The sequence below is a fragment of the Elaeis guineensis genome, chromosome 7, assembly GCF_000442705.2.
Source record: "Elaeis guineensis isolate ETL-2024a chromosome 7, EG11, whole genome shotgun sequence".
In the NCBI taxonomy this organism is placed as follows: domain Eukaryota; kingdom Viridiplantae; phylum Streptophyta; class Magnoliopsida; order Arecales; family Arecaceae; genus Elaeis; species Elaeis guineensis.
This window is the reverse complement of record NC_025999.2, coordinates 59749689-59774797: the sequence shown is the minus strand read 5'-3', so window position 1 is coordinate 59774797 and position 25109 is coordinate 59749689. Positions and strand designations below refer to the sequence as shown.

At 38.4% G+C, this 25109-nt stretch overlaps 1 protein-coding gene across 1 annotated transcript; it reads right to left on the bottom strand.

Annotated features, from left to right (window-relative positions):
• Positions 1 to 280: 280 nt before the first annotated feature.
• LOC105049020 (aspartokinase 2, chloroplastic) lies at positions 281 to 16040 on the bottom strand. Its single transcript, XM_010928554.4, is given in 15 exon segments — positions 281 to 659; positions 781 to 843; positions 1033 to 1149; positions 1600 to 1716; positions 1822 to 1914; positions 2012 to 2131; positions 2938 to 3054; positions 3187 to 3282; positions 3387 to 3536; positions 6699 to 6853; positions 14805 to 14845; positions 14945 to 15027; positions 15118 to 15209; positions 15212 to 15551; positions 15880 to 16040. Coding segments are annotated over 14 exon segments (1701 nt in total). The 5' UTR covers positions 15519 to 15551; positions 15880 to 16040; the 3' UTR covers positions 281 to 509.
• Positions 16041 to 25109: the final 9069 nt, after the last annotated feature.

Sequence of the window (25109 nt, the reverse complement as noted above, 5' to 3'; positions counted from 1 at the left end):
GAGGGATTACTTCCCAACGACGGAAGAAGACGAAGGTAGTTTGGGAGTCACGCCTAACGTAAGACTGTCATACGCACAACGTGATGACCTGACACACCGCTGAAACACGGAATGCATGCCCGCGTGCAGCTCAATGGGTTAGACATGAAGGTGAGCTGGTGAGTTTTAGGTGCGCCACCGACATTAGTCTGGATGGATGCAATGAAAGTCTAAAATGAGGAATGGCTCTAAACGTAGCGAGATTTCCGAATTTGTCTAGTTAAATGATTAATTCAACGTATGAGAGAGAGAAGAATTCATGCACTTAATTTATTAATCAGAAAACAGTTATTCCCCGCTAATTATAGCTAATTATAACACGAAACCATCATTTCGACTATCAAAGCATGGATTAGCAGCAAGGAAGAACCTGTAGGTGAGGGAAAAAGGAAGAGTCTAACCATTACACCTACAACTACATATTAGAGGCAAGGCAGTGATACATCTAAGTGGTATGGGTGTGGGTATCCTCAGCGTGCAGAAGGCAGAGTTGCAGAGCCATTCTGGAAAAGATCTGTCTCATCCACTTCTGACAGGAAACCATTCTCGAAGAATGCGGAATGAAGAGCTCTAACACACTGCTTTGCTTCACAGTCATGAACTACCAAGGAAATGTTCACCTGTTGGGAAAGTGAAAAATCAAGTAGAATCAGATCAAAACTGGATACGTCATGCATCTACAAATGCCCATAGTGCTCGCGCCAGTTTAGAAGAACCACAAAAGAAGATCTCAAGAGATACCTTAGATGCCCCCTGAGAAATCATCTGGACATTGACTTTATTCTTCCGGAGTACATTAAATGCCTGACATGATATGAACACATAATCGACAAGGATGGAGAATATTAGTTTTAACCTTGTTTTGGTGTCGACGATAATATGCACTGTGATCAACCATAGAAAGGATAGAGGAACAGTAGATAAAGTAAAAAAAAAAAAAAGGAGAAATAAAGGGAAGGAAATCTTCATCTTTCCAAGGAGTCATGCTCAAACCTTTTCTAGTATCAAAGAAGACCGTTGCACATTTCCAATGAGGGAAATTATTGATCTGTGCTGAAGGAGATGAACGACTGCAATCTTCTCAAGCTCTTCAACCACATGATCAAGCTCCTGCCATTTGATTGTTTTGGATAGACTAGATGATAAGAACAACCAGAAAACAAATAGAAAGCAAATTGCTGTCCCTCACAAGCTGCTCGATAATTCTGTTTCTGAAATTTTATCCAACTTGATCAGGACATGGGACGAAGAAAATGTGTATTACTAATTTTTGCATACAAGTTTAGATTATACATAGCTGCTATTGCAATTAACAAAGTTGAAACAACAGATGTGCAAGCATGTGAGACAAGGAACAATAGCAATTTAGTGTTAAAATACATGCATGCAACTAGTGCATGCATTTTCGAGGTGTGCTGGCACATTCAGCTTGTTCCTTAGAAGGTATAGAAAGTAATGAATGAGAATCTAATCTCTAATCTTTCTTGAAGAACTAAACTGGATGCATTTTAGGTTCGTTAAGAGCCATTGGTTCGAATGTCAGATTCAGTTCATACGTGCCTGCTGTATTAGTTCTCTGCTCCAAAGTTTAGAAGGATCCAATGTCAAGGAAATACTGACTTCACTCGTAGCCACACAATCAACAGAGATACCCAAGTCTTCAAATATAGAAAAAACCTGCGCTTGAAGATTACAAGAATGAAATTGAAATTGAAATTGCAAATTACAAAAAGAACCAAATTGTATTATGATATATTTAAGCGACGAATGCAAAATTCTTACCTTTGCTAGAAAACCATATTGGCCTAGCATTCGAGTGCTCACTATATCCAACATTGTGATATTCGATTTCAAAACTATGCTGGTCAGTATAGTCTGAATTACATATTTACTATAAATAGGTCAATATCAATTAATTTAACATTATAAATTTCTGAGAAAATCATTAAAAAGAAGGCATGCTGCTACAAACCTCGCTAAGATCCCTTGCTTTAGTGATGAGGGTACCCGGAGCTTGAGGGTTGTATGAATTCTTGACCCTAACTGGTATATCACTTTCTCTGGCAGGTCGCATTGATTGGGGATGCAAAACCTAGAGATAATGAGTAGATGTATCATAGATATGGGCAAAGAAAGATAAAAAAAAAAAAAATGCAACAGGTAGATGTATCATAGGCATTAGCAAAGAAAGAGAAACAAAAGCCCCTTCTTTTCTTTTCCTTGAGCGAAAGAGTGGTAAAACCAAGTATTTCTCACAATAGGCTTTTATTACAAAAAATTTCATTCACATGGGGCCTAAATGATAATGAAATCTTTGTTTCAAATGCAAGATTTCATTACGATTTAGATGCATGTTAATGAAAACTTTTGCAACATGAACCCATTATATAGCATGGCAATTAACCTTTTGCAGAACATTAAATAAACTTGATAGACAAGGTCAGTACAATAAAGGATGAGGTCCCATCTTATCATTTTATGTTGCATTCGAATAAAGAAATTGCTCTCTAACTCCATACTATAACCATCAGGAAACCCATAGACAATAACACTTGATTTTTCTTCCCCAGCCTCTCAGATTGTGTTTCTTTCAGTGAGAATAATGACCAAGAAGATACTAAATGGAAACGACAATTAGTGTTTGAGTAAGATGCACATACATGAAATGTTGTTAACCATATCGAACCAGTTAATCATAAAAGCACACAAACTATTTCACTTAATCATTTCTCAAAAGAAGAAAAGGGTAGGTTACTGCGATTCTGTATCCATGGAAACAAGTATTGGGTGAGTTATAACAAAATCTTGCAGACTTTCAGAATATCAGCACAAGTGCAACTAGAATATAATTATATTGTCACGCACACACACACACACACAGAAAGAGAGAGAGCAAACCTGTGCACCAAAATAGGCAAGTTCAGCTGCTTCTTCAAATGTTAAATGTGGTACAGGCTTTGCATTTGGATATATATTAGGATCACATGTCAAAACACCATCAACATCCTTCCAAACCTGTTATGAATTTAAAACAAGATGTGACATGTAAAAGGTTCACCAATGAATTGACATAATAAGAAACATCAAAGGTTGCCTTAGCACAGTGAAAGGATGGCGATAGAGTTAGTAATTGACTTTAAAACTGACCTGAATTTCTCGTAATCCCAAGGCTTTACCAATGGTAGTAGCTGTCAAGTCACTACCACCCCTGCCTAAAGTAGTAACAGCACAGGATTTCCAACCCTGCAAATGGTATACCAAAAGCTTCAACTCCAGGTTCACCCAAAAAATAAAAACTTTAAAGGTAATTAAAATGTAAGATGAAAGTTAGACTGAATGCAATAGACCTTTCCAAGAAAGCCAGTCACAATAGGTATTGCAGGATCATTAATCCAATCTCCATGTAATCTCTTTGCAATGGCAGGATAAGTTGCCTCCAAGATCTCCGCATTTGTAAATTCATCCGTTGTTATAAAACCAATGTCAAATGCATCATACTGCAAAAGATTTAGCAAAAGCATGAATAGCTCTTATAAAAGGTCAATATGTCAAAACTCAAATAACAACTGAATACTGTATGGAGGCTACCAACTGAATATTGTACGGAAGCTTGCCAACATGCAAAAGTTAATGGAGGAAAAGGAGAGAAATATTTCTTCAAACAAAGTTACATTTTCACATAAATGTAAACAATAGTACACTATATTTAGCATTATAGTGGGTCATTAAATGGTTAAGCAGATATAAAAGTTATATATAATCTGAAAAAAATAATCCTTTCAGATAAAAAAACAATACAAAAAAAAAAAATTTGCAGCATTTCTAGCATAGTTGGCTGTACTGCATGGTTTGGGGCGTACAGAATTGTACCGATAGGGAATTCAGATGGATTGTCCTATCAGCTTGGAAAATAGGCCAAACTGAGGCAAATCGAGTGTGCTTGTCTTGGTTCAGCCATTTTGAGACCAAATCATGCTGTTCCTTTAATAATAGAGGGGGGAGGCTGAGAAGGCCTTCCATGCCTTCTCAGCTTCTCCCTCCCCATTTTTTCCTAACTTCCAGAAAATCAAAAAAGGGACCTTTTTTGCAGATCTCACCCCAACCCCCTCCCCATCCTTCTTCCTTTTCTTCCTTTTGATGTCAAAAATCGGCTTGAGAAAGTGAGGAATCATGCCAAAATTTTGGATTTTGGCATGATTTTATGATATATTGTAGATCTATAGGTTATCCATGCAAAGCTACTGAAATCATAATTTTTTGTTAACTCTATAATTTTTTGAAATATCTACATATTTGAGTTAAAGTTAATAAAAAATAAGATAATTACCAAAAATTTTGTAAAATTAGAAGCATATTTAGAGGTATGCATGCTACTCTCTATCAAAATTCGATACCAATTTATTTAAGTTTGGGCATGATCATGCACGTAAAGATATAGACCTAAATTTGAATAAATTTGAAAACTAAGTGGTTTTTGATGCATGCCCACAAGCTGAGAAAAATATATATAACATCTCTAGTAGGATGCTACACCGATCCAAAATCATACTTATTTTCTGAATATTTTATATTTAAACATTATTTTTTATTAAAAATATATAGATAATAGAAAAAATAAAAAATAGTATGACATATGGATAATTCAGAAGTATTTTCTAAAGTCACAAATAGATTTTTTTGCATTATAATGAAAATTCATTATTTTAAATAATTAATTAAATAAATAACAATGATCTAAGATAAAAATATATGTAGCAACCCCATTGGATGCTACATTATTCTGAATTAAAATAAATTTTCAAGATACTTTCCAACTAAATATCAATTTACTATATAAAAATTAATTAAAAATATTTGATTAGTCAAAAATTATTAAAGATTTGCATTTTGTAGAGATACTATAATTAAAATATAATTTTGCTAATTTTTAAATAATTAATTAGATAATTATCAATTGATGTAAAAATATTTGACTTGTGTTCGGTAGATTTGCAAAAATGGATCTAGTAAGGAAAGAGCCAGATCATAACATAATTGGGATCATGAGGTTACACCTAAAGGTGCAAGTGATGAGACAGAGTTCGACGGGAGGGTTAACAGGGTTCAAACAACATCTAGCTGGTAGTTATCTCGACATGTCTGCCTATCAAAAATGCCCGCATGAGGTCCATTAGCTTATGAAGGAGCACATCATTGATTTCAACCATATTATCAAAATTATAATTGGAAACAAAAAAAATGAAAAAAAAGAGAAAAATAAAGAAATGGCATACCTGTCACATGACCAGTATGCCAATCTGTACCATGTTAGTATGGTACGAGTTGGTACCGTATTATATCAGTGGCTGATCAGAATGGACCCTGATACCGGTTCAGTGAACATTTCGAGTTTATTTTTCAATAGAAATTTTATAACACTGGGATAAAAAGAAGATGAGAAATAGATATATAGGCATCGAATGAGAGAAGAATAGGAGTAAGAAGAAGTAGAAACAGAGGCAGACAAAGCATCTAACAATCACAAACAGGCTATCGAAGAGAAGACATCTCTTCTAATGGCAACTAAATTCAGTTGCTGGTTGTGAGAATATAAAAAGGACTTTGATATGGAACATGGAGACAGCATCAGACCACCTCTATAGTTCGAGCATTCGTGTGTGTGCGCGCACACATATGCATGCATGTCCAGACACAGACTAAATTTTTCAGTCACTAGACAACATTTTAAACAGTTACGATAAATTTTTTTAACTACTTAACAGACAACTTCAAAATTAAACAAATAATTCAAAACTTCATAGCAAACCATATGGCCACTTTTCAGAGCCTTGAAATGGTTTCAAATGCTTAGTTTCTTTTTTATAGGTGAAAAATGGAAGACTTTCAGATGAATGGAAAGGGTGTGGCATATCTTAATTTTTAGGGGCAATGAAAGACTGCAATCACAGAAAGAAATCAAAGAAACACACTTTAAACCCATAGTAATTATTACATTAACTCCTACATGAACCTATTAAACACTGTATGATATTTGTCCTTCAGCTTCTTTTTTTATTGTGCATACTTAAAAAAAGATGGCATTAGAAGATAAATGAGAGATTCTAAGAATACCTTATGCTTCACTACATGAAAAAGGTTTTCTCCACATGGAAGACAATCCGATACTATTCTCATTATTGGTAAGAAGACAAACTAGAATCCAACAAGAGAGACTCAGCATCCGATAAACAAGGGTTCATTATTCAAGCAATAGTACTACAAAGTGGTCTGAAAATTCAATGTAAGCAGTAATTTTGCAGCAATATTTGCACACAGCTTTGTAATGAAGAAAATCAATATAAAATATCATAGGCCGATCACATGTTACATAAAGCACTGTATATGAGTCACAGTATGTCAAAGGACAAAATTTAGTTGGATAGACATCAATTTTACTATACAAGTTTAAAACAGGAAAAAACCAACATGCAAAATCTACATAAAGTGCAATTTATATAGGTCATTCTGCTATTTCTCCATAATATAAAATTCGCAATTGCTGGAAAAGCTAATCTGCATACCTAGCAACCAATATGTCCTGATATTGCAACATGAATGAGTCACTCCATTTTCTTAAATCTTAAACACTTCACATTCTTCTAAGCTGTGATTAAAAGTACCTGCTGTGCTTTAGTACCAATTTTGTTCAAATGTGCTGCAAAGATTCTCGTAGACATGCATTCTCCAAATGAAACTAGATAGTCCGTTGTACGAGGTGTTAGTTCTTTCATCATGGCAATTCCTTTCAAAAGTTGCTCCAATTCATCCAACAGACCTGCAAATTTGCAATGCACAAAGCAATGAGCATAGAGCAACCATTTGATGATCAGGCAAGCACCTACCAAAATTAGATAAAAACTAAGTACTTGGCGAAAAGAAAATCAATTAGACCAAGGATGGTGGAACCATCCCGAATTGCCTGGTTCAGGATGCACAATACCAAATCAGTGCAAAACCAAGACAGTTTTGCATCTTAGTCGAGGGAAATGTAGAAATCACCAGAACAAGTTAAACAAAGCAGATCTGGCCCTGCTGGTTCCTGGACCTCCTGTGAGTAAAAGAGAGAAGGCATCTGGATGCCTTTGTCCGCTTGTTTCTCAGCAAAGCAGCCGGGAGTGGGGGGGGAGAGGAGAGGGAAAGCTTGGGAAGAGGTGTTTTGCATGGGTTTTCAGTCTAATCCAATCCATACCTAGGCATGATCCTCTTCCTTCTTCCTTCCTTTTCTTTCTCTTTTCAAGGCTAAAGTAAGCAAAATAAAATAAAATCATGCCAAAATTTTGAGACTGCTAAGCCCTCAGAATACCAATTGCCTAGATTATCTCATGATATGAGTGATGTTGATAATGAGAGTACAAGCAATCATGCATATGGTGACTAAGGTTGTAGGCTTGTAGTAATGGACATGGCGAGGATGCATATGACTCAATCATATGGCATGGGTCTACACATCAGTGAGTCTCATTTCACGTATGCCATGCAGGATGTAGACCACAGGGTACAACGTAAAGCCCATAAGAGATAGTGTATAGGAGATGGGCCCTCCAAGATGGTTCAGGATGTGGAACTACTACAACAGATGATGTGGCATGCAGAGCAGGAACCCTGGACATCATAGGAGCATCATCATACACCAGATACTATTATGCACAGCCAGCATACAATCCATATGCATACCATCTGTCTGAGATGATTCAGTGGCTACTAATATTATCCTCCATAGCATAACTATGGGTTAGGCTTGGCTGCCTCGATCTTCCATAAGATAGGATAGCGAACACGGTATTTGCAATGCTGGGCACAGTATCTGGGTTCGAGTCAGGTCCAAGGCCTAGATTATGAAAGAGATCTCGATGTCTACGAGCAATATATGAACTCAACAAGTGGCCAGCCATCAGCATGTATTTTGCAATTCAAATTTATTTGATATATGTACTTCCAAGCTAAAAATCATAGATTATCCATTTTCATTTATTAATTTTGCACAAAGTAGCCATACAATATTTTAGATCAATGTGAAATAAAAAATTGAAAAATATAACAAACAAATTCATAAAATCCTAATCCAAGTTTCCAGATCCTAAACCTAATGTTCTGAAACCGACCAGAAACTGGTGTCTATCCACATGTTAGCAGATCAACCCTTGGTTAACCACAAGTTGACCCATTAAACCATATGTTAAAGATTTTTGCTCGCCGTCTCCATATTTTTTTGGTACAATCTCCCTCTTGATATTTTCTGTTGTTTTTCTTCGCCTTGTATCCGATCCCTTGCCCTAACCTAGCTCTCCCCATCCACTAACTAGCAATTGATCTTTCGCTAGAACCTTGATTCTGGGATTAATTTCTCCTTTGATCCATCCACCGATCACTCGCTCCCTTGCTAGTTGGAATGCTAACCCAAACCCTACAATTGCACATGGGAGAAGGGTTTCAAGCTCTCTAATGTGATTAGGAAAGAGAACATGGTGGCAATCTTGCTGGGCAATGCAAATATCCACTACTTCTTGTGGTCATCTTCTTCCACACCTTTGAGTATGGCCTTATCATTTCCTTCCATGGCTGCTCAAGGTGGGGAGGCAATCAAGAAAGGGGACATGTTCAATGCTTGCATCCATACCAAGAACTCCATCCTGCCTCAACCCATGCCAAGGTGCAAACCATTAGTGATTCCATGGCCTCCAAAAACAAGGTCCTTGACATCTCCCTCACCATTGACAACCTCCATGTCTGAGACTATGGACAAGTTTGAGCGTCAGTTTGTCAATATGGAGATCTAGGCCAAGTTCACAAAGGGCTCAGCGGCCGGCAACACCTCCTTGGGTCAACCATGGGTTGAATATTGGGTTGAACAAAATCCAAGTTTGGGGTTGACTCTACTTGTCTTGGCTTAGGGGTCATGGATCGGGTGGGTTAACCAACTTGACCCGACCGACTCTTAAGACACTGCCTAAAACAATCCTAACATCCAAAAAGAAACTGAAAAAATAAAGAAGAAAGAAAAGATTATACAGCCCTGAACTGATACCATATCAATATGCTTTTACATACTATCTGGCACATTACTATGTCATACTAACCCGATTCTTGATAAGTACAGCACCCAATACCGATTCAGGAAGCCATACATTAGATAGCTTAAAGTCCCATGATTGAACATATCAATATGAATAAAAAAGGCCAAGCTATATATATATGTACAAGGATTCAAATTCCAGCGGGATGTCCCACAGGATACCAAGATAGGTACCATCCCATTTGTTGGGATACATGCATCCCGCTAGCGTCCTAGCATCCCGATCGGGACATCTTGAGACATCTCCTATCCCAAGTGTTGGGATGGGGTGGGATGATGGCGCGTTCCGTTTCATAAAAAAACTGGAACAGTCCCGTTCCATGAAATTTAAACACCTTATATATATATAGTTGAGGAATCTAAAAATATATTTTGTAAACATTAACATTTAACAAGAATATAATTATCAGAGTGTGAAAACCTATGGACTTAGCAAATTTAACGATAGTTCATCAAAAAAAAGCATAAATGAAATTAAAGTCATTATTTGTATCAGATCTAAAGTTGCTACAGGCATAACAATAATCATATAGGTCACACCATTCATTATCTAGTGAACTGGCCCCTTATATCGCTAAAATGGCCTTGAACAGATTAATAAGAGCTAGAACAGCCTGTTTTGATACATAGAAACAATTATTTCCAACTTTTTTATAAAATATCTGAATTTTCACAAACTATTAACTAGTTTCATGGGTTTCCAAACTATTCTGGAATACTTATATTACTCAACAACTTCTTTAAATACAAATTTTATGAAGCTTGCACAAATTATTCATGATTTTTTTTTTCTGAAGAATCAAGGAAGCATACAAATGATGTTACCCAGCATTGTTAGTGGTAGTGATATTGCTGTTGATTGTTGTTTTTCCCTCTTGCATGCTAGATTGTTCATGGAATACTACATAGATAAACCAATAAGCTGTGGAAACAGCAAGTTTGAATGGTAGCTCATTAAAAGACTAGTGTAGGAAATTAAAATCAGTATCTTTATCAGATCTGAAGTTCCTAGAGCCATAACAATAATCACATAGGTCACATCATCTAAAAACCTGGTGAACTCACCACTTTGCTGGCTAAAATGGCCTTGAACTGATTAGTCAGAGCCAAAACAGCCTACTTTGACACATAGCAACAATTTCAACTTTTCCAAGAAAACATCCAAATTGTTCACAACTAATAACTAGTTGCATGGGTAGGCAAACTATTCTGGAATATTTATATTACTCAACATTTTTATTAAAAAAATGAACTCTATGAAGCTTCAACAGATAAGTAATTTTCTTTTTCGGAATAATCGAGGACTAACGAAATGATGTTATCCACAATTGCTGGTTGGAGTCGTGTTACTGTTGATTGTTGTTACAGCCTCTTCCATGCTTGCTTGTTCATGAACCACTATATGGATATGTCTACAAGCTTACATTTTTTCAAATTTATTTTGCTAATTATAATTTTATAATTTTTCTTTCAAACTTTTGATGTATGCTCCCAAATCTTTAATATGTTCATCTAGTCTATTTAGTTTCATATGATGAACTTTGTAACTATGGTTGGATGAGTCCAGAACTTATGCAGGCATATGGTTGCTCATGTCCAGTCTGCATCAGTCAGTATCAAGGACAAACCAGATCAAGTCGCTGAGCCAAACAGCACTGATTAGCTAGAAAATTCACAAAATAGATCCAATCAGTAACCTCCAACTATGTTACATGTGAAGTACCCACCACAGAAATTTGAAAATGCCTATGCTCCCACCAAATGTATTAAGAGCATGGTTTGAGAGCAGCATCAAGAGGAAGCACCACATTTGATGAGGGAAGTGAAATCAGCAAAAACATGCGCTCTTTAGGACTTTATTAGAACTTGCCTATGTCAAGAAGTTGGGTTTACCTAGCTTACATATGTAAGTTTCTATGCAATTTCCTATAGAGTGTGCATGCACTTGACATGTTTGTAGCATCTCCATTGCATCTGAATGGTCAAATCTAACAAGGAATCCTGTTATATGCAATCACATGATTGGATAGGAAGTTCTGTACAGGATCTTACAATAAGTTAACATCTTACATCAGTGAAGAAAGACGCAGGACACCCGTAGCGATTGAGAATCACCATATTTATAATTATGGCTGTGAACAAGTCAGGTTTCAGTAATATCAGCGTACCACTGAACCTATCATGAAAATTTAATCGTACAACCTGATTTGGCCATCCAATGGGATGTATATGGGCTGGTCTGCAGGCCAAATTTACATGTTGGGTCCAGCACCATTGGAAAAATCTTTTTAAAAAAATTGGGATATCTCTCAGGCTTGGTAAAACCATCATGCACCCTTGGTCGCTCATAAAAAGAATCTAAAGCCAACCAAACTAAGAAACACAGCATCAGATTCTTTTCTGATGCCAATTAAAGAATCTCTAAAGCTTCAAAGCAACCAAAGATCAAATGACACTACAATTAACAAAAGAAACAACACGAATTAAGTGAGGAAAATACTTATCCTTTATTTGTACTTTAAAAGCATGCTAATCAATGCTGGGCTCTTAAAAACTCTCTTAATGCTGGGTTCTTTATCCTTTGGTTGTACTTTAAGACCATGTTAATCAACACTGTTCCCTTGCTGACATCAAATCCAGAGGCAGTGTGAGGGGTACGACAGGAGTGAAAAGTTGAGCAGCAAAGTTTAGGGCATGAGAAAGTTGTTTACTGCTTCATCGATCAAACTGAGAACAAGGATGGAATTTGAGGATTTCACAATAAGAGAGAGTGAATTGAACCGAAAAAGTAGAAGATGTTTTGGGGCTAAAGAAAGCATATCAGGTACTTATAGGTTCTTCTACCCATCGTTGGCCTCCAATGTATTCTATCTAGTAGTGATCGATGGAGGGGATTAGAGAAAGGTCCCTATCCCCTCAAGATATCTCTTAATTCCCCTCACTAAACTGTTAGATCAACATTTAATACTAGACGCTAAATCTAATTCTAAATTTAATATATAATACTTCTCAATAGATAAATATTTGGGAGCGGGTCAACCCAAACCGTAATTCGACCCTGCTACTGATGTTGAATAGCCAGGTCATGTCGTGATTATATCAAAAACTCTTACCAAACCTGAACTATTACTACCTAAAAAGTATGGGAATTTCAAGAATACTGTTCAGCAACTTTATGCTCAGGCTATGGCATCCTAATGGAACTTTGCAACCATAGACTACCTTACCTTAAAGAATGTGAGGAATATCCCACTCCTAACCTCTAACAAAACCACTTATTTAGTTATAATACTACATTGTTCGATGAGGTTAAATGATTGGCATGAAGAGGCTTTAACTTCCTTGATATTGAAATTAAGAAAGCACATGTTCTCCACTACTTTCTCCAAAAATAAAAAATAAATTGCTAAAAAATGTTTCTAAAAGCACTTTACACAAATTTGCTCTCCAACTACCTAAAGAAGAAAAGGCAAGTCTCTTCATTATTCTTCAATTCTAATACTTATTGTTTTCCATTTAATTCTACAACTATCTCAATCATGAATAATGGGATCCCCAATAAGAAGAGGGAAAGCCCTCTTTTAAAGGCCTCATTGTTTTCTATCTTTTTAAAGGCATCACAGTTATCTAAATAGAGTTTAAGTACCCTTACGTGGATATTGGTCCTTCATTAAACTATTGCAGATCTTAAGATGGAAGCAAGTCCTCCATTACCAAAGCTCATATGGCTCACTAGGAGTTTGATCCCTCTCTCAAAACAGCATAACCTTCAAGGCTTTTTGAAAAAGACTGAATGCTCCTATGCAAAACATCAATCCTTATCTCATATTTTTACTATGTAAAATGTTTCTGTTTAATCTCAAAATTTTACTATGTAAAATGTTTCTGTTTAATCTCATTATAGCCTACATGGTTCTCTCAGCTCCTTGACCAGAGAGTTGAACCTTCCAGCATCAAAGTGTTCCATAGCTTCCTAAGCATGAGGTTCACCCTTAAAGGAACCCTTGCAGCTTTCTAGACAGTGTACCTCGTACTCATTTGACCCATGTGGCTCCCTACGGGCAAGGTCAAGTTCTTTGAAGAATAAACAACTCAAACAACTTTTTGAACACAAGGACAGATCCACCATTGCTGAAGCCTTCCATGGCTCCCTCAAGAACCTTTGAAAAACTTAACCAGTTCAAACAATGGTCTAGATTCTCTGCCAACATCTAAGTGGTCTACATTCCAATCAAACAAAACCAAAGTTCAAAGCCACAATCCATGTATTTCAAAGCTGACTCCACAAAGCCATATAGAGCTCATTAACTTAAAAGAACTCATAGCGATCATACAAGTCATAAAAGAGCAAGCAGCCGTCAAAACCAAATAATGACATTAAGTGGATTCTTACACATCCAAACTGGCTAACTTAGATCCCTTATAACACAATAGGTCCAAAAGTGTGTGTCATAGATCCCAATCATCATGTAGGATTTCAAGTGTACAGTACTTTAGGGTTTAAATGATTCTCATGTACAAGTGCATGATACGTTCCATACCATCGTTGGTTTCTTTAAAGGCCAAAACCTTTTGCCTGTATTTACTTATAAATACAAGGCCCTGCATACATGTTTCTTTAAGAGATCCATGTAGCATTTAGGCTCCTAATCATTACTAATCTTAAGTTTGTGCAATGTTTCGGCTTCAGGTCCTTATTCACTTGCTCCTTCAGTGATCCACATGATTTTTGGAATCTTGAGAAATACCAATCTTAAGCCTACATCTTATTCAGGCATAGGCACACACACAAATATAGTATCTAACTGCTTATAGAATTATTTTCCAAATTCTTAAGTATATGTCATACTTCCTTTGCTCATTTAAGGGAAAAAAAGACAAAACTCCCATTCTGAAGTATATATCTTAACTAACTGCCTATAGAATTATTTTCCAAATTTTCCTTCTAAGTATATGTCATATTTCCTGTTTTCATTTAAGGGAAAAAAGACAAACTCCCATTCTGAAGTATATATCATAGCTATGCATATGATTCACATTTACATGTTCCTAATGAATACATACCATGTTTGATCCCTCCTTTATTCTACTTTATGATCAATGAGTAATTTAACAGCACCAAAAAAACACCATGAAATCAGCCCTATAGCTTAGTGCTTTAGTATTTAAAGATTTCATGAGCAGTTGATGAAGGTGATTTGACTCATAAACAATGATGAGGAATTAGACGATTAAACTATCAACAATACACCATAATAGCACCAGGTCTGTAGGACATCTTGTTCACTTGAGTTAAAACTAACTGGAAACTCGAAATAAGAGGATGTGAGTTTCTCCCAGTGAGATAACATCCCCAAGACCTGTAAACTGTGTCAGTTAAGCTTTCTTACAGAGCAAACGTTGTTATCCTAGTACATAAGCCTAGGTATTAAATTCTTCAGGCTTGTTAAAATAGTGCAATTCTACATGCCACCTTTAGTAATCATCAAACTTTACTAGTTGTTGAGCTTATTTCAGGATGTACGGTAAAATGATGGTGCATAATCTTATATTCACAAAATGACAACTGAATTTAACTAAGACCCAATAGCACACTACCATCCTGATGAAGCAAAAAATTGATAAACAAACAAAATGGATGATGGAAACTCACCAGAAATGACAGACCTATCAATTCCAAGTTCATCAACTGTCCTGAACAATTGGGGCAAAAGGATGTCATCAAAAGGCACAGATTTTTAAAAAAAAAGAAAAGCCTTATCAATACCAACAAATGAGAAAAGAATAACATACTTAAGATGCAACTCCTTTACAAAGCTTAACTCTTTAAGGTCAGACACATTGCTCACCCCACAGCAGACAGCTTTTTCCCCAGCCTAGATTAAACAAACAATAGATGCCACCTCCATGAACCGAACATAAGACAAGACACAGAAAACTCATTCCGAGGAGAAATGCGTCAATACCAGCAGAAGGTTGTTTGTTGTCTTCCCCATTGCAGATAGAACAATCACTGGCCTTTCTTCAGGAAAGCTAAGAATGAGGTCAGCAACCTCCTCATCCTGTCAGCCGACGCCACCGATGACCCTCCAAACTTCATCACGATGCTCAGCTGTGCAGCATTTCCATCAGCATCCTCCCTCACCACCTCATGCTTCTCCACAATAGCAGATGCTCCTTTCTCGCAACATACCTTCAAACCTCCCCTCCCCCCACAGCTCCTCTCTCTCTTTCTACAAATTAACCTCACAGATGACTCGAAGCCACGTTTACTTGGAAAGCTCGACGAGAAAGCAAGAGAGCTCCAAGAATCCCTCGCGACTTCAGAGCAGTGAGCTCGAGGTCCCAACTGGAGAGCTACCGCCATATTTCAAAATAAAAGCAGCACTTTCCCCAGGTCCTATACAAATACTCGCGTTAATCAAACTAAACCACATCTATTCTTCACTATTTCCTCGAAGATCTAGATAAAGAACGAGAATTGCCAGCAATCACACCGATCTGGATTTTTTTTTTTTTTTTTAGAAAAGAAGGGAGATCTGACTCCCTTTGTTCCGATTGCTAGAGAAATCAAGAAGAAATCGAACAAACCCCCCAAGAAAACGCATCAAGAATCGAGAAAACTGATGAACTCCACAAAATCCAATAAATGAGCAAAGAAAGCCAAAATCTACGCGGAAACGAAGATCAGCGAAAGATCCGGAGGAGACAGCGCCATGGAATCGTACCTGGAATTCGAGATCGATAAGAGAGAAAGAAAGAGGTCTAGGGTTTTCTTCTAGTATTTATTCTTTCCTCTATTCCTCTCTTCTCGAGCTCCGATGGAGGAGAGAGAAGGAGGGGAGGGGGACAGAACGGAGGGGGGCGGCGCAAGGAGCGGTGGGAGGGCGGGGTCTATAAATGGCAGGCACGGGTAAACGAATACTCGCTCCCGCTTCTTTTGCCCGAACAGACGGCCCAGATTGAACCCTGACGTGGAAAGGAAAACCGCGGCGCGCTGTGGACGGTGGGAGCGAGGGCAGCGATCCGCGGTACTGTCACCGCCCAAGCGAGCCGTTCGGGGAAGCGCCGGTCCGGTTACCCGCGAGTGAGCGAAACGAAAGGGGAGCGGTGTTCAAGGAATGTACGCGGGCGTCTGGCCGGATGCGGGAGCCGCAGCGCGCCGTGCGTGTTGACGCCGTTGAATGGAGTGAGATCGGAGCTAGAAGAAATGAATTTGATTATATTTTTATCAAAAGAAAAACTAGAAAAATATTGCTACATCCAGCTTAACTACCATCTTTAACCACCAAAAATCAGCTAATATATGCCTTACATTGCATTATTATCAGTTCATATATGGCAAATAGACAGCTTACTTGTTCTTAAAACAAAAGATCGGCTCATATATAGCAAATACACACTCCAGCTTGAGGTTGTAATAATCATATTTTTTTGGGTAAAAATAAAAAGATATTCAATAAGGATGGACTTAACTTGAAAAGAATTTGGAAATATTGTGGTGAAAAAACCCAGATCTAAGACTCTTTGTTTTACCAAAGAATTCATTAGTACCGTACCATTAAAAAAAAAATATTCATTAGTATCAATTTTGCTTGCCGGTTCATCTGTAAGTCAAAGTCGGTAAGCACTATTTACTTTTTGATAATAATAGATTCTAGTTAATCATGCAAAAATAAGATTCTAATGAAGCTAGGATTGTCTCTTCTTAATAATAGATTTAAGTTAATAATATAAAAACTATAATAGATGTTGTCGTAATGCTCCAATCCGAAGAGGAGTAGCTTGGTCGGTGGCGGTCCAAAGAGAAAGAAGGTGGTCGACGGTGATCCGGGAAGATTTGAGTGTTCCTTAGAACCTATAAAAAGTTCGATGATCGAAGATTCTCCAGTAGAGAACCCTCCGATGCTTAAATCAATCAAAGCTTTAGGAACAGAAAGAAAGACAAGTGGCAAGTAGGGGCTTTTTGGCTTAAGCAAAAACTTACTGAAAGGTCCTCTGAGAGGCTTTTTGGTTTAAGCAAAAACTTACTGAAAGATCCTCTGGAATCTCTTTTTATAGAGGGGAGGAGAGATATGTTATCTCAATTGCCTGTAACTGTCTTAGAAAATCGTTGTCCATGACATGCCATGGATAATGGCAATTAATGGCACTAAGTTGTGCACCATGTTTGGTTGTAACCATCGGGAGTTCCGCCGTAACCGTCCAATAATTAAGGAATGTATGGCCGACTTATGTTCTCTTTATAATGGCTCAGCATCCCTAGATCTTCGAAAGTCGTCGATTGAAGTCATCGACCTGAGTGCAATTAGGTGGTCGGATATGGTGCGATATAGTTCTCGACTTATGGTTGAGGACAATGTGAGTAGAGTCTGATACAGTCGCCTATCCCCTTCTAACTTTCGGAAGCCTGAGTTGGGGGCCATACTAAGGAAGATTCTCTCACAGAAAGAGCAGGACATCCAGATGATGCTCTTGATCCGGATTAATTAAGAGCCTCGGCCATTATTTGACAAGGATGTCCTAGGTCCAGCTCAATGGATCGAACATTACACATCTATCCTTTCCTAAAGATTTTCTGTAGAGTCTAACAAGTGTAATTATTCCTACAGTTTGAGGATGAGCCCCGAGGATAATGTCCGAGGTGATATGATCTCGTAACACTTGCCCCCCCACTTGCGAGCCTGAGGTATTTGTCGCAGGCAAAAAAAGTAGCAGTTCTTAGAAATAATCTTTGGTATTTGTCTGAGCTAGCAAATTTGAGTTGCATCGCTTTGTACTTCATGGAATCAAATCGATGTGTCGTTTCACGAATCCTGACATTGATTTGATAAGTTGCTTCGCAAATCATGCCTTAATTATTAGGGAGATTCGACACTTCGCAGATCCCAACATATTTATGAGGGATGGATGGCTCAAGGCAAATCATTATTTTTGCTTCGAAAGTCAGGAATCGATGGTTACAGGCTAGCTAGCCAGAAAATACCACTTAACCGATGTTGTTTGGTCTAATGTAGTTTCGCACAAATCGGCCTACATGGCCGGATCAGAGAGGTGGTGCATCAAAGAGCCACCTGATTAGGTGGTCCTAATCTGAGCCATGTGGCCAAAATCCTACGTGCGGCTTTGGATTTCGATTTGGACCGTCCATGCATAGTATAAATAGTCCTATCCTCTTTTAGTTTTTATTTTTTCTATTGCCAATTTTTGCCATTGCCTTTGCATCTATTCTATCAAAGAGTTCTTATTGTTGCTTGTGCTGCCTTCTTCTCCGACTCTAGCAGTTGTTTTCCAATCAAGCCCCCATTTTTCTAGTTTCCCTTCTTCGAGTCTGTTTTTAGCTGATCCTTCCTTCACTTTGCTTTTTTATCTATTTTCTTCTTTATTCCCTTTCAGCTTTTTTTTCTTCTATAATGCCTTTCAGTAGAGAAGATCGGGTTGAAAGTCATCGAGGTGGCTAGGGTTCTCGACTACATCCTCCCTTGGTCGGTTCTGAGGATAGTCTTCGGACCACTATTGAGGTTGCCTCCTTATTTGGGCACCGAGGTTTCAAGCCGCGCAAGTCGAAGAATCCTATGTAGAAATTCGAGAACTTCTTCAGCCTTAAAAATGAGGAGTCATCCATCACTGAGGCCAATCTTAGAAGGTTTTGATCTTAATACTCCATTCCTTCTACTTTCCAGCTTGAAGTCCTGAGCTGGGAAGATCGAGTCTCCAATGCTCTGAAGGGTCGAGTCGCTTTGCATGAGGAGACTCTTAGAACTGATCTTTGGTTACCTTTCTATCCCTTTGCCACCAAAATTCTTGACTTCTTGGAAATTTTCTCGACTCAGATCACTCCAAACTCCATTCGAGTGATTGTTATTTTCATCATTTTGGATGATTGGCTCAGCATCTAACTCATCTAACTGAGGATTTCACTCTTCAGGGCATTGTTCATCCTTAAGAGGCACCCACATGAGAAAAGATGGTGGTATTTTAGTCCTCGGTATGGATGCAAGTTTATTTCCGGCCTTCCTCTCTCTATTCATAATCAGAAAGGCCGATTCTTCTTCATTTCTTCGGATCTTTCTTGGGGCTTCTGCTATGTCTGGAGCAATCCTCAACTTTCTCTGAATAAGGAGAAGTCGGTCCTTCCTGAGAATGAAGAGGACTACCATAAACTGCTCGACATCACAGTGCCAAAGTTGAATGAGCAGGTGATCGAGTAGAATCTTTACGATGTCAATCTTAGTATAGCCCTTCCTTGGGGTATACCTAAGTTCTTTACTTTGTCGATTACTTGATCTTCTTTGGTTTTTGTGCTAAAGTTTTGCCTTCGATCTTGCAGCGATGAGGTCCACATTAGAATCAATCAAGTTAGCCTTCCAGAAGAAAAGGCCTAATTTCATCTTGACAGATGGTTCCTCAAGGAAGAAGATGAGCCGACACTTCTTCAGCTCCAGCTCTACCTGCCCCTAGCAAGTTAACTGAGACTTCCAGCATGGATCCCATCAAGATTGATGACATGCAGGAAGTCATCATCATACTACCCCTGAGGGTAGCTATCCCGACCACTCTAAAATCCATTCGAGCAGTGACTCCACCACCTCCCTCGAGCCTCATCTCCGACCTAATCTAAATCATTCCCGATCTCTCCAATAGCTCCAACTCGCACAGCTCGACAAGGAGTAGATCTCTCTTTGTTAGCATCTTGAGGAAGAGTTCATCACTTTGGTGAAGAGATTTTAGAGAGATGATTCGGATTTCCACAATCACCAACTCATCTAAGAGATGATCAAGTTGCTACTGCTACCATCTAGCTGGGTTGAGACAAAGGCCCAACTTTTGGACAAAGCTTTGTCTTCTTCTTTTAGAGATCTTCTAAAGGTAAGTCCCTGACTTAGTCGATTTGCCTTCTTACTTTTGAAGTTTTTGACTTTCAATTTCTTTTTACAGTTAATCCATGATGTCGCTTATCTCGACAAGGTGGTCGTTGGTCTCAACCAAGTTAAAAAGAAGCTTGAGAGAGATCTTCTGGATGCAGAGGCTTGGAAGAAGGCCTCGAGGAGGATTCATCTCAGGCAAGGTTCGAGCTTCTAGCTGTAAAGGAGTGGATCACACAGCTTGAGAGCTTTCTTATCATGGAGCACGGGCTTGCAAAGATGTGTTAGAAGAGGATTGTCGAGCTCGAGATGAGTCTTCAGCTTGAGGAGGTAGTGATAAAGGCTGTTGAAGACAAGATTAAGTTAGTGGAGCTCGGGCAGAAGCCAAAAAGGTGGAGGTAGTTCTCGAGGCCAAGTCGAAGGCCGTCAAGGAGTACAATGCCTCATCAAAGTTTGATGGGGAGGTTATAGAAGGATCTTTGGTGGCCTATGGGTACAGCTTGATGCTTGCAAGGCTCTGGTGGCACACTTCTTTCCTGAGGTCGATGTTAGTCAACTTGACCCTAATGTAGATGTTGAGGGAGAAGATCGGCCACAAGTTGAAAGATGACTGGGCCTTCATCGAGTCTATTGTAGCTGAACCTCCTACCAATGAGCCAGCCATAACCAAAAGTCCTACTGCTGAGCTGACTGTAGCCAAAGTTCTGATCATCGATGCTGAAGCCAAAGTATTATCAAGGAGTTTTGAGATTGTTCTTTTTTTTGGCTTCACGTGTTGCTCTTTCATTTGTCTTCAGTAATTTTGTAATAAAAACTTTTGAATGAAATGAATTTCTTTTTGTCAAAAATGCACACTTACTTGCTGGCTTATTCAAAGTATAATCAAAGTTCTCGAACAAAACAGATGTCAAAGTAATCTTTTATCTAATGTCTTTTCCAAAGTCAATTTGCCAAGTCGTTAGCATCGATTAGTTTCACATCATTGGTTACTTACTGGCTGAAGTCTAATTTAGTTTCACATCATTGATTAATCTATGAAGTTTTATCTTTCGATGATCAATTCACCTGAAATTATCTTTTCGAATGAGATATGATCTTGAAGTTATGTTTTAACCGATGTAGATATGCGAGGGCTATTTTGAATTGACTTTTTGGTAAGAATTTTGCCAAGTCATTTGCATCGATTAACATTTAACCTCGTAACGTTTCATCAGATTACCTTCAAGATATTTAGCTTGCGGAGGTCCCAACTTGGATCAGAATAACTCCTTATCATCTGCACCATGCCAAGCAAAATTTCGAAGGTCTGAATCTGAATTGAGATATCTCTAAGGGATTAGTCCTTCAATCTAGTCATCCGATTTAGATTGATGTCCGAATATCCTATGATCATCATACTCGACTTGTGGCTGAGGATGTATAATCGTCATCGGTCATTGTCTGACCTTTTTGACTTATATAAAATCTAGATAAAGTTGAGAGAAAAATAATTTTATTGATGAAGCTAAAGTGGTTACACCTTTTACTAATAGTCTATTTAGAGGTTCTCAAAGTTCACGTCCGAGGAATCTGAGTACAGTTGAGAGTCTTCAGCTTGTACACTTCAATTAGATGGCTTCCATGATTTGATATGGTCCTTCTCAGTTCGAGACTAATTTATCTTATTCTTTGGATTTGGATACTTCAGCTCATATCAAGATGAGGTCTTCAAGTCGAAAAGTCTTTATTTTGACCTGAGCATTGTAGTAACGAGCTACTTATTGTTGGTACGAGACCATCCTGATCTGAGCTCGCTTTCTTATTTCTTTAAGCAAGTCCAAGCTCATTCGAAGGTGATCTGTATTTTCTTGCTCGTCGTAGATCATGAATTTGGTCAATGGTATCTTGATTTCGATAGGGATAACCGCTTTAGCTCTGAAGGCGAGGTTGAAGAGGATTTCTCCAGTTGCCATTTGAGTTGTTCGATATATCCATAGGATGTTGTAGAGCTCTTCTATCTATATTTTTTTTGCTGGGCCGAGTCTTATCTTCAGCCTCTATAGGATCATCCAATTAGTCACCTCGACTTCTCCATTTGACTATGGATGTCCTATCGAGATGAACTTACAGTCGATGTAAAGCTTTGAGCAGAAATTCTTGAACTTTTGATTATCAAATCGACATCCATTGTCAGTAATGATTGCTCAAAAGAGTCCGAACTAACAGATGATAGATTTCTACATAAAATTCCAAGCTTTTGCCTCAGTAATCTATACCAAGAGCTTAGCTTCGATCCATTTGGTGAAATGATTAATAGCCACGATCAAGAACTACCTCTGACTGGTGGCTGGAGGGAATGATTGAGTATATCAATTTCCCACATAATGAAAGAGTAGAAGGTAATGATTGATGTGAGCTCAGCCATATTGATTTTCTTTGAATATTGGCATACTTTTGATATGGCTCGCACCTTTTAACAAGCTCGGCTATATCATTTTGCAAGGTCGGCAATAGTGTCCTTGCTGGATGATCTTACAGGCTAGAGATCTGCCCCCTAAGTAGTTGTCATAGCTCCCTTCATGGACCTCTCGAAGAGCATAATCCGCCTCAGACATACATAAGCAGCACAGTAAAGGCATCGGAAAGATTTTTTATGAAGTCTTCCATCCATGTAGATAGATATACCATGCATTTGACACTTAACACTTCAGACTTGGATGGGATTGGTAGGTAGCTTATCTTTGACCAGATAGTCAGTGATAAGGTCCATCCAGCTCAATTCATGCCCAAACTGCATACTATGGATTCTTCAATGCTCTGAGTCTATAGATGCTCGACAAAAATCCATTTATTATGGTCGATTAGGATTGAGGTGGCAAAATGAGATAGGGCATCTACTCAGGTATTTTTTGACCTAGGTATTCACTGAATCTCCAAGTTTTGGAAGACCGTTGATACCTCCTTGAGTTTCTGCAGATATTTCACTATCGTGGGGTCGCAAGTGTCATACTTATCCTAGACTTGTCCGACAATGAGCTAGGAGTCGGAAAGACCATGAGATCCTTCACTTCTAGCTCTTTTGTGAGTCGAAGTCCGATGATGAGGACTTTATACTCAGTCTTATTGTTGGAAGCCTTGAAGTCAAATTGAAGGGCATACTCAATCACAACTCCTTTCGACCTAGTGAGAACGAGGCTGGCCCCATAGTTTTGTGAATTTGAGGCTTTGTCAACGTGCAGGACCCATGTGGAATTCTCTTTTCTCTTCGGATTATGCCGAGGATAGCTCATTATTTGGCACAGTGCATTCCACTAAGAAGTCGGCCAAAGCTTGATTTTCATCATAGATGAGGTCGAAAACTGATATAAAATTTTCTAAGCCCAATTGCCCACTTCGCCATACACTTGGAGGTGTCTATTTTCTAGAGAATCATCTTCAAAGGCCGATCAGTCAAGACAACCATCGAGTGGGCTTGGAAGTAGGGTCGGAGGTGATGCACAGAGATAATTAGTGCATAGATCATCTTTTCAGTCTTGGAGTACTTGATTTCTACATCTCGAAGAATCTTACTCATATAGTAGATCAATTTCTGGATCCCTGCATCTTGTCGGATCAGTACTGAGCTTACAGCACAGGTGAGATAACTAAATGTAATAATAACTACTCACATTTCTCTGACTTTGAGAGGAGTGGAGAAGATCCGAGGTACTGCTTAAGATCCTCAAAAAAAGTTTGGCATTCATCCATCCAGTCGAACACCTTCATTTGCCTTAGCACCTTAAAGAAAAGAAGACACTTCTCAACCAACCCAGAGATGAATCGATGAAGGCTGCCATCCGACCAGATAGACTTTGGATGTCCTTCTTGGTATTCGACTGCTTCATATCGAGGAGGGCTCGAATTTTTTTTGAGTTGGCTTTGATCCCTCACTGGGTCACTAGAAAATTAAGAAATTTTTCTAAAGCGATGCCGAAAATGCACTTATCTGGATTCAATTTTATTTGGCATCGCCTTAGCTCACTGAATGCCTCTTTCAGGTCAGCAACATGCCAATCTATTTTCTTGCTCTTAACAAGGATGTCATCAACATAGACTTCTATGTTGCAATCAATTTGGTGCTTGAACACTTTATTGATGAGATGCTGATATGTGGCACCTATATTTTTTCAATCAAAAGGCATCATATTGTAACAATACAAATATTTATCAATTATGAATGCAGTCTTGTTCTCATCCTTTGGGATCCATCTAAATCTGATTGCATCCCAAGTAAGTATCCATGAAGCTCAGCAATTGATGTTCCAAAATAGCATCTACAAGTTGATCAATCCTCAGAATAGGAAAGCTATCCTTTGGATAAGCTTTGTTGAGGTCGGTGTAGTCTATACAGATCCATCATTTGCCATTGGTTTTGTTGACCATGACGATGTTGGTGATCCACTTGGATAATGTGCTTCTGGATAAATCCCACCATCATCAGCTTGTCCAGTTTCTCATTAATGGCTCATTACTGCTCTGAGGCAAAGCTCCTCTTCTTTTACTGCACTGGTTAGTATTCTGAATTCACGTTCAATTTATGAACAATAACATCAGGAGAAATACCTGGCATATTTGATCCGGATCAGACGAAGACGTCCTCATTGGCCCATAGAAAGATCATTAGCCGACCTTTATGGTCAGCCATCAGTTGACAATTGATCCAAATTGTCTAGGTCAGATTATCTCCGAAGGAGATGGTGATGAGCTCTTCGATTGGCTCTCCTCGGGACTTTTCTATTTCCTTCCTATGATCTTCGATTGGCAGGGCTTCCATTGACTTCTTTCCTTTGATCATGGTGAGAAAGCATTATCGACAAGTATCTAGTCTCTTTGGATTTCCCCTACTCCACTTCAAGCTGGAAATTAGATCAATAAATGGTACATGGAGATGATTGCTTGAAGTGCATTGAGTTCTGATCGTTCGAGGATTGCATTATAGGCAAAAGGTAGATGATGATAAGAAAAATCAGTTGCATGCTTCGCTACCGAGGTGCCTTCCAAGGAGTCACTGGTAAAGTGATTTCTCCCTCCACTACCATAGAGTCTCCCAAAAATCCGACTAAGAGAGTATTCAC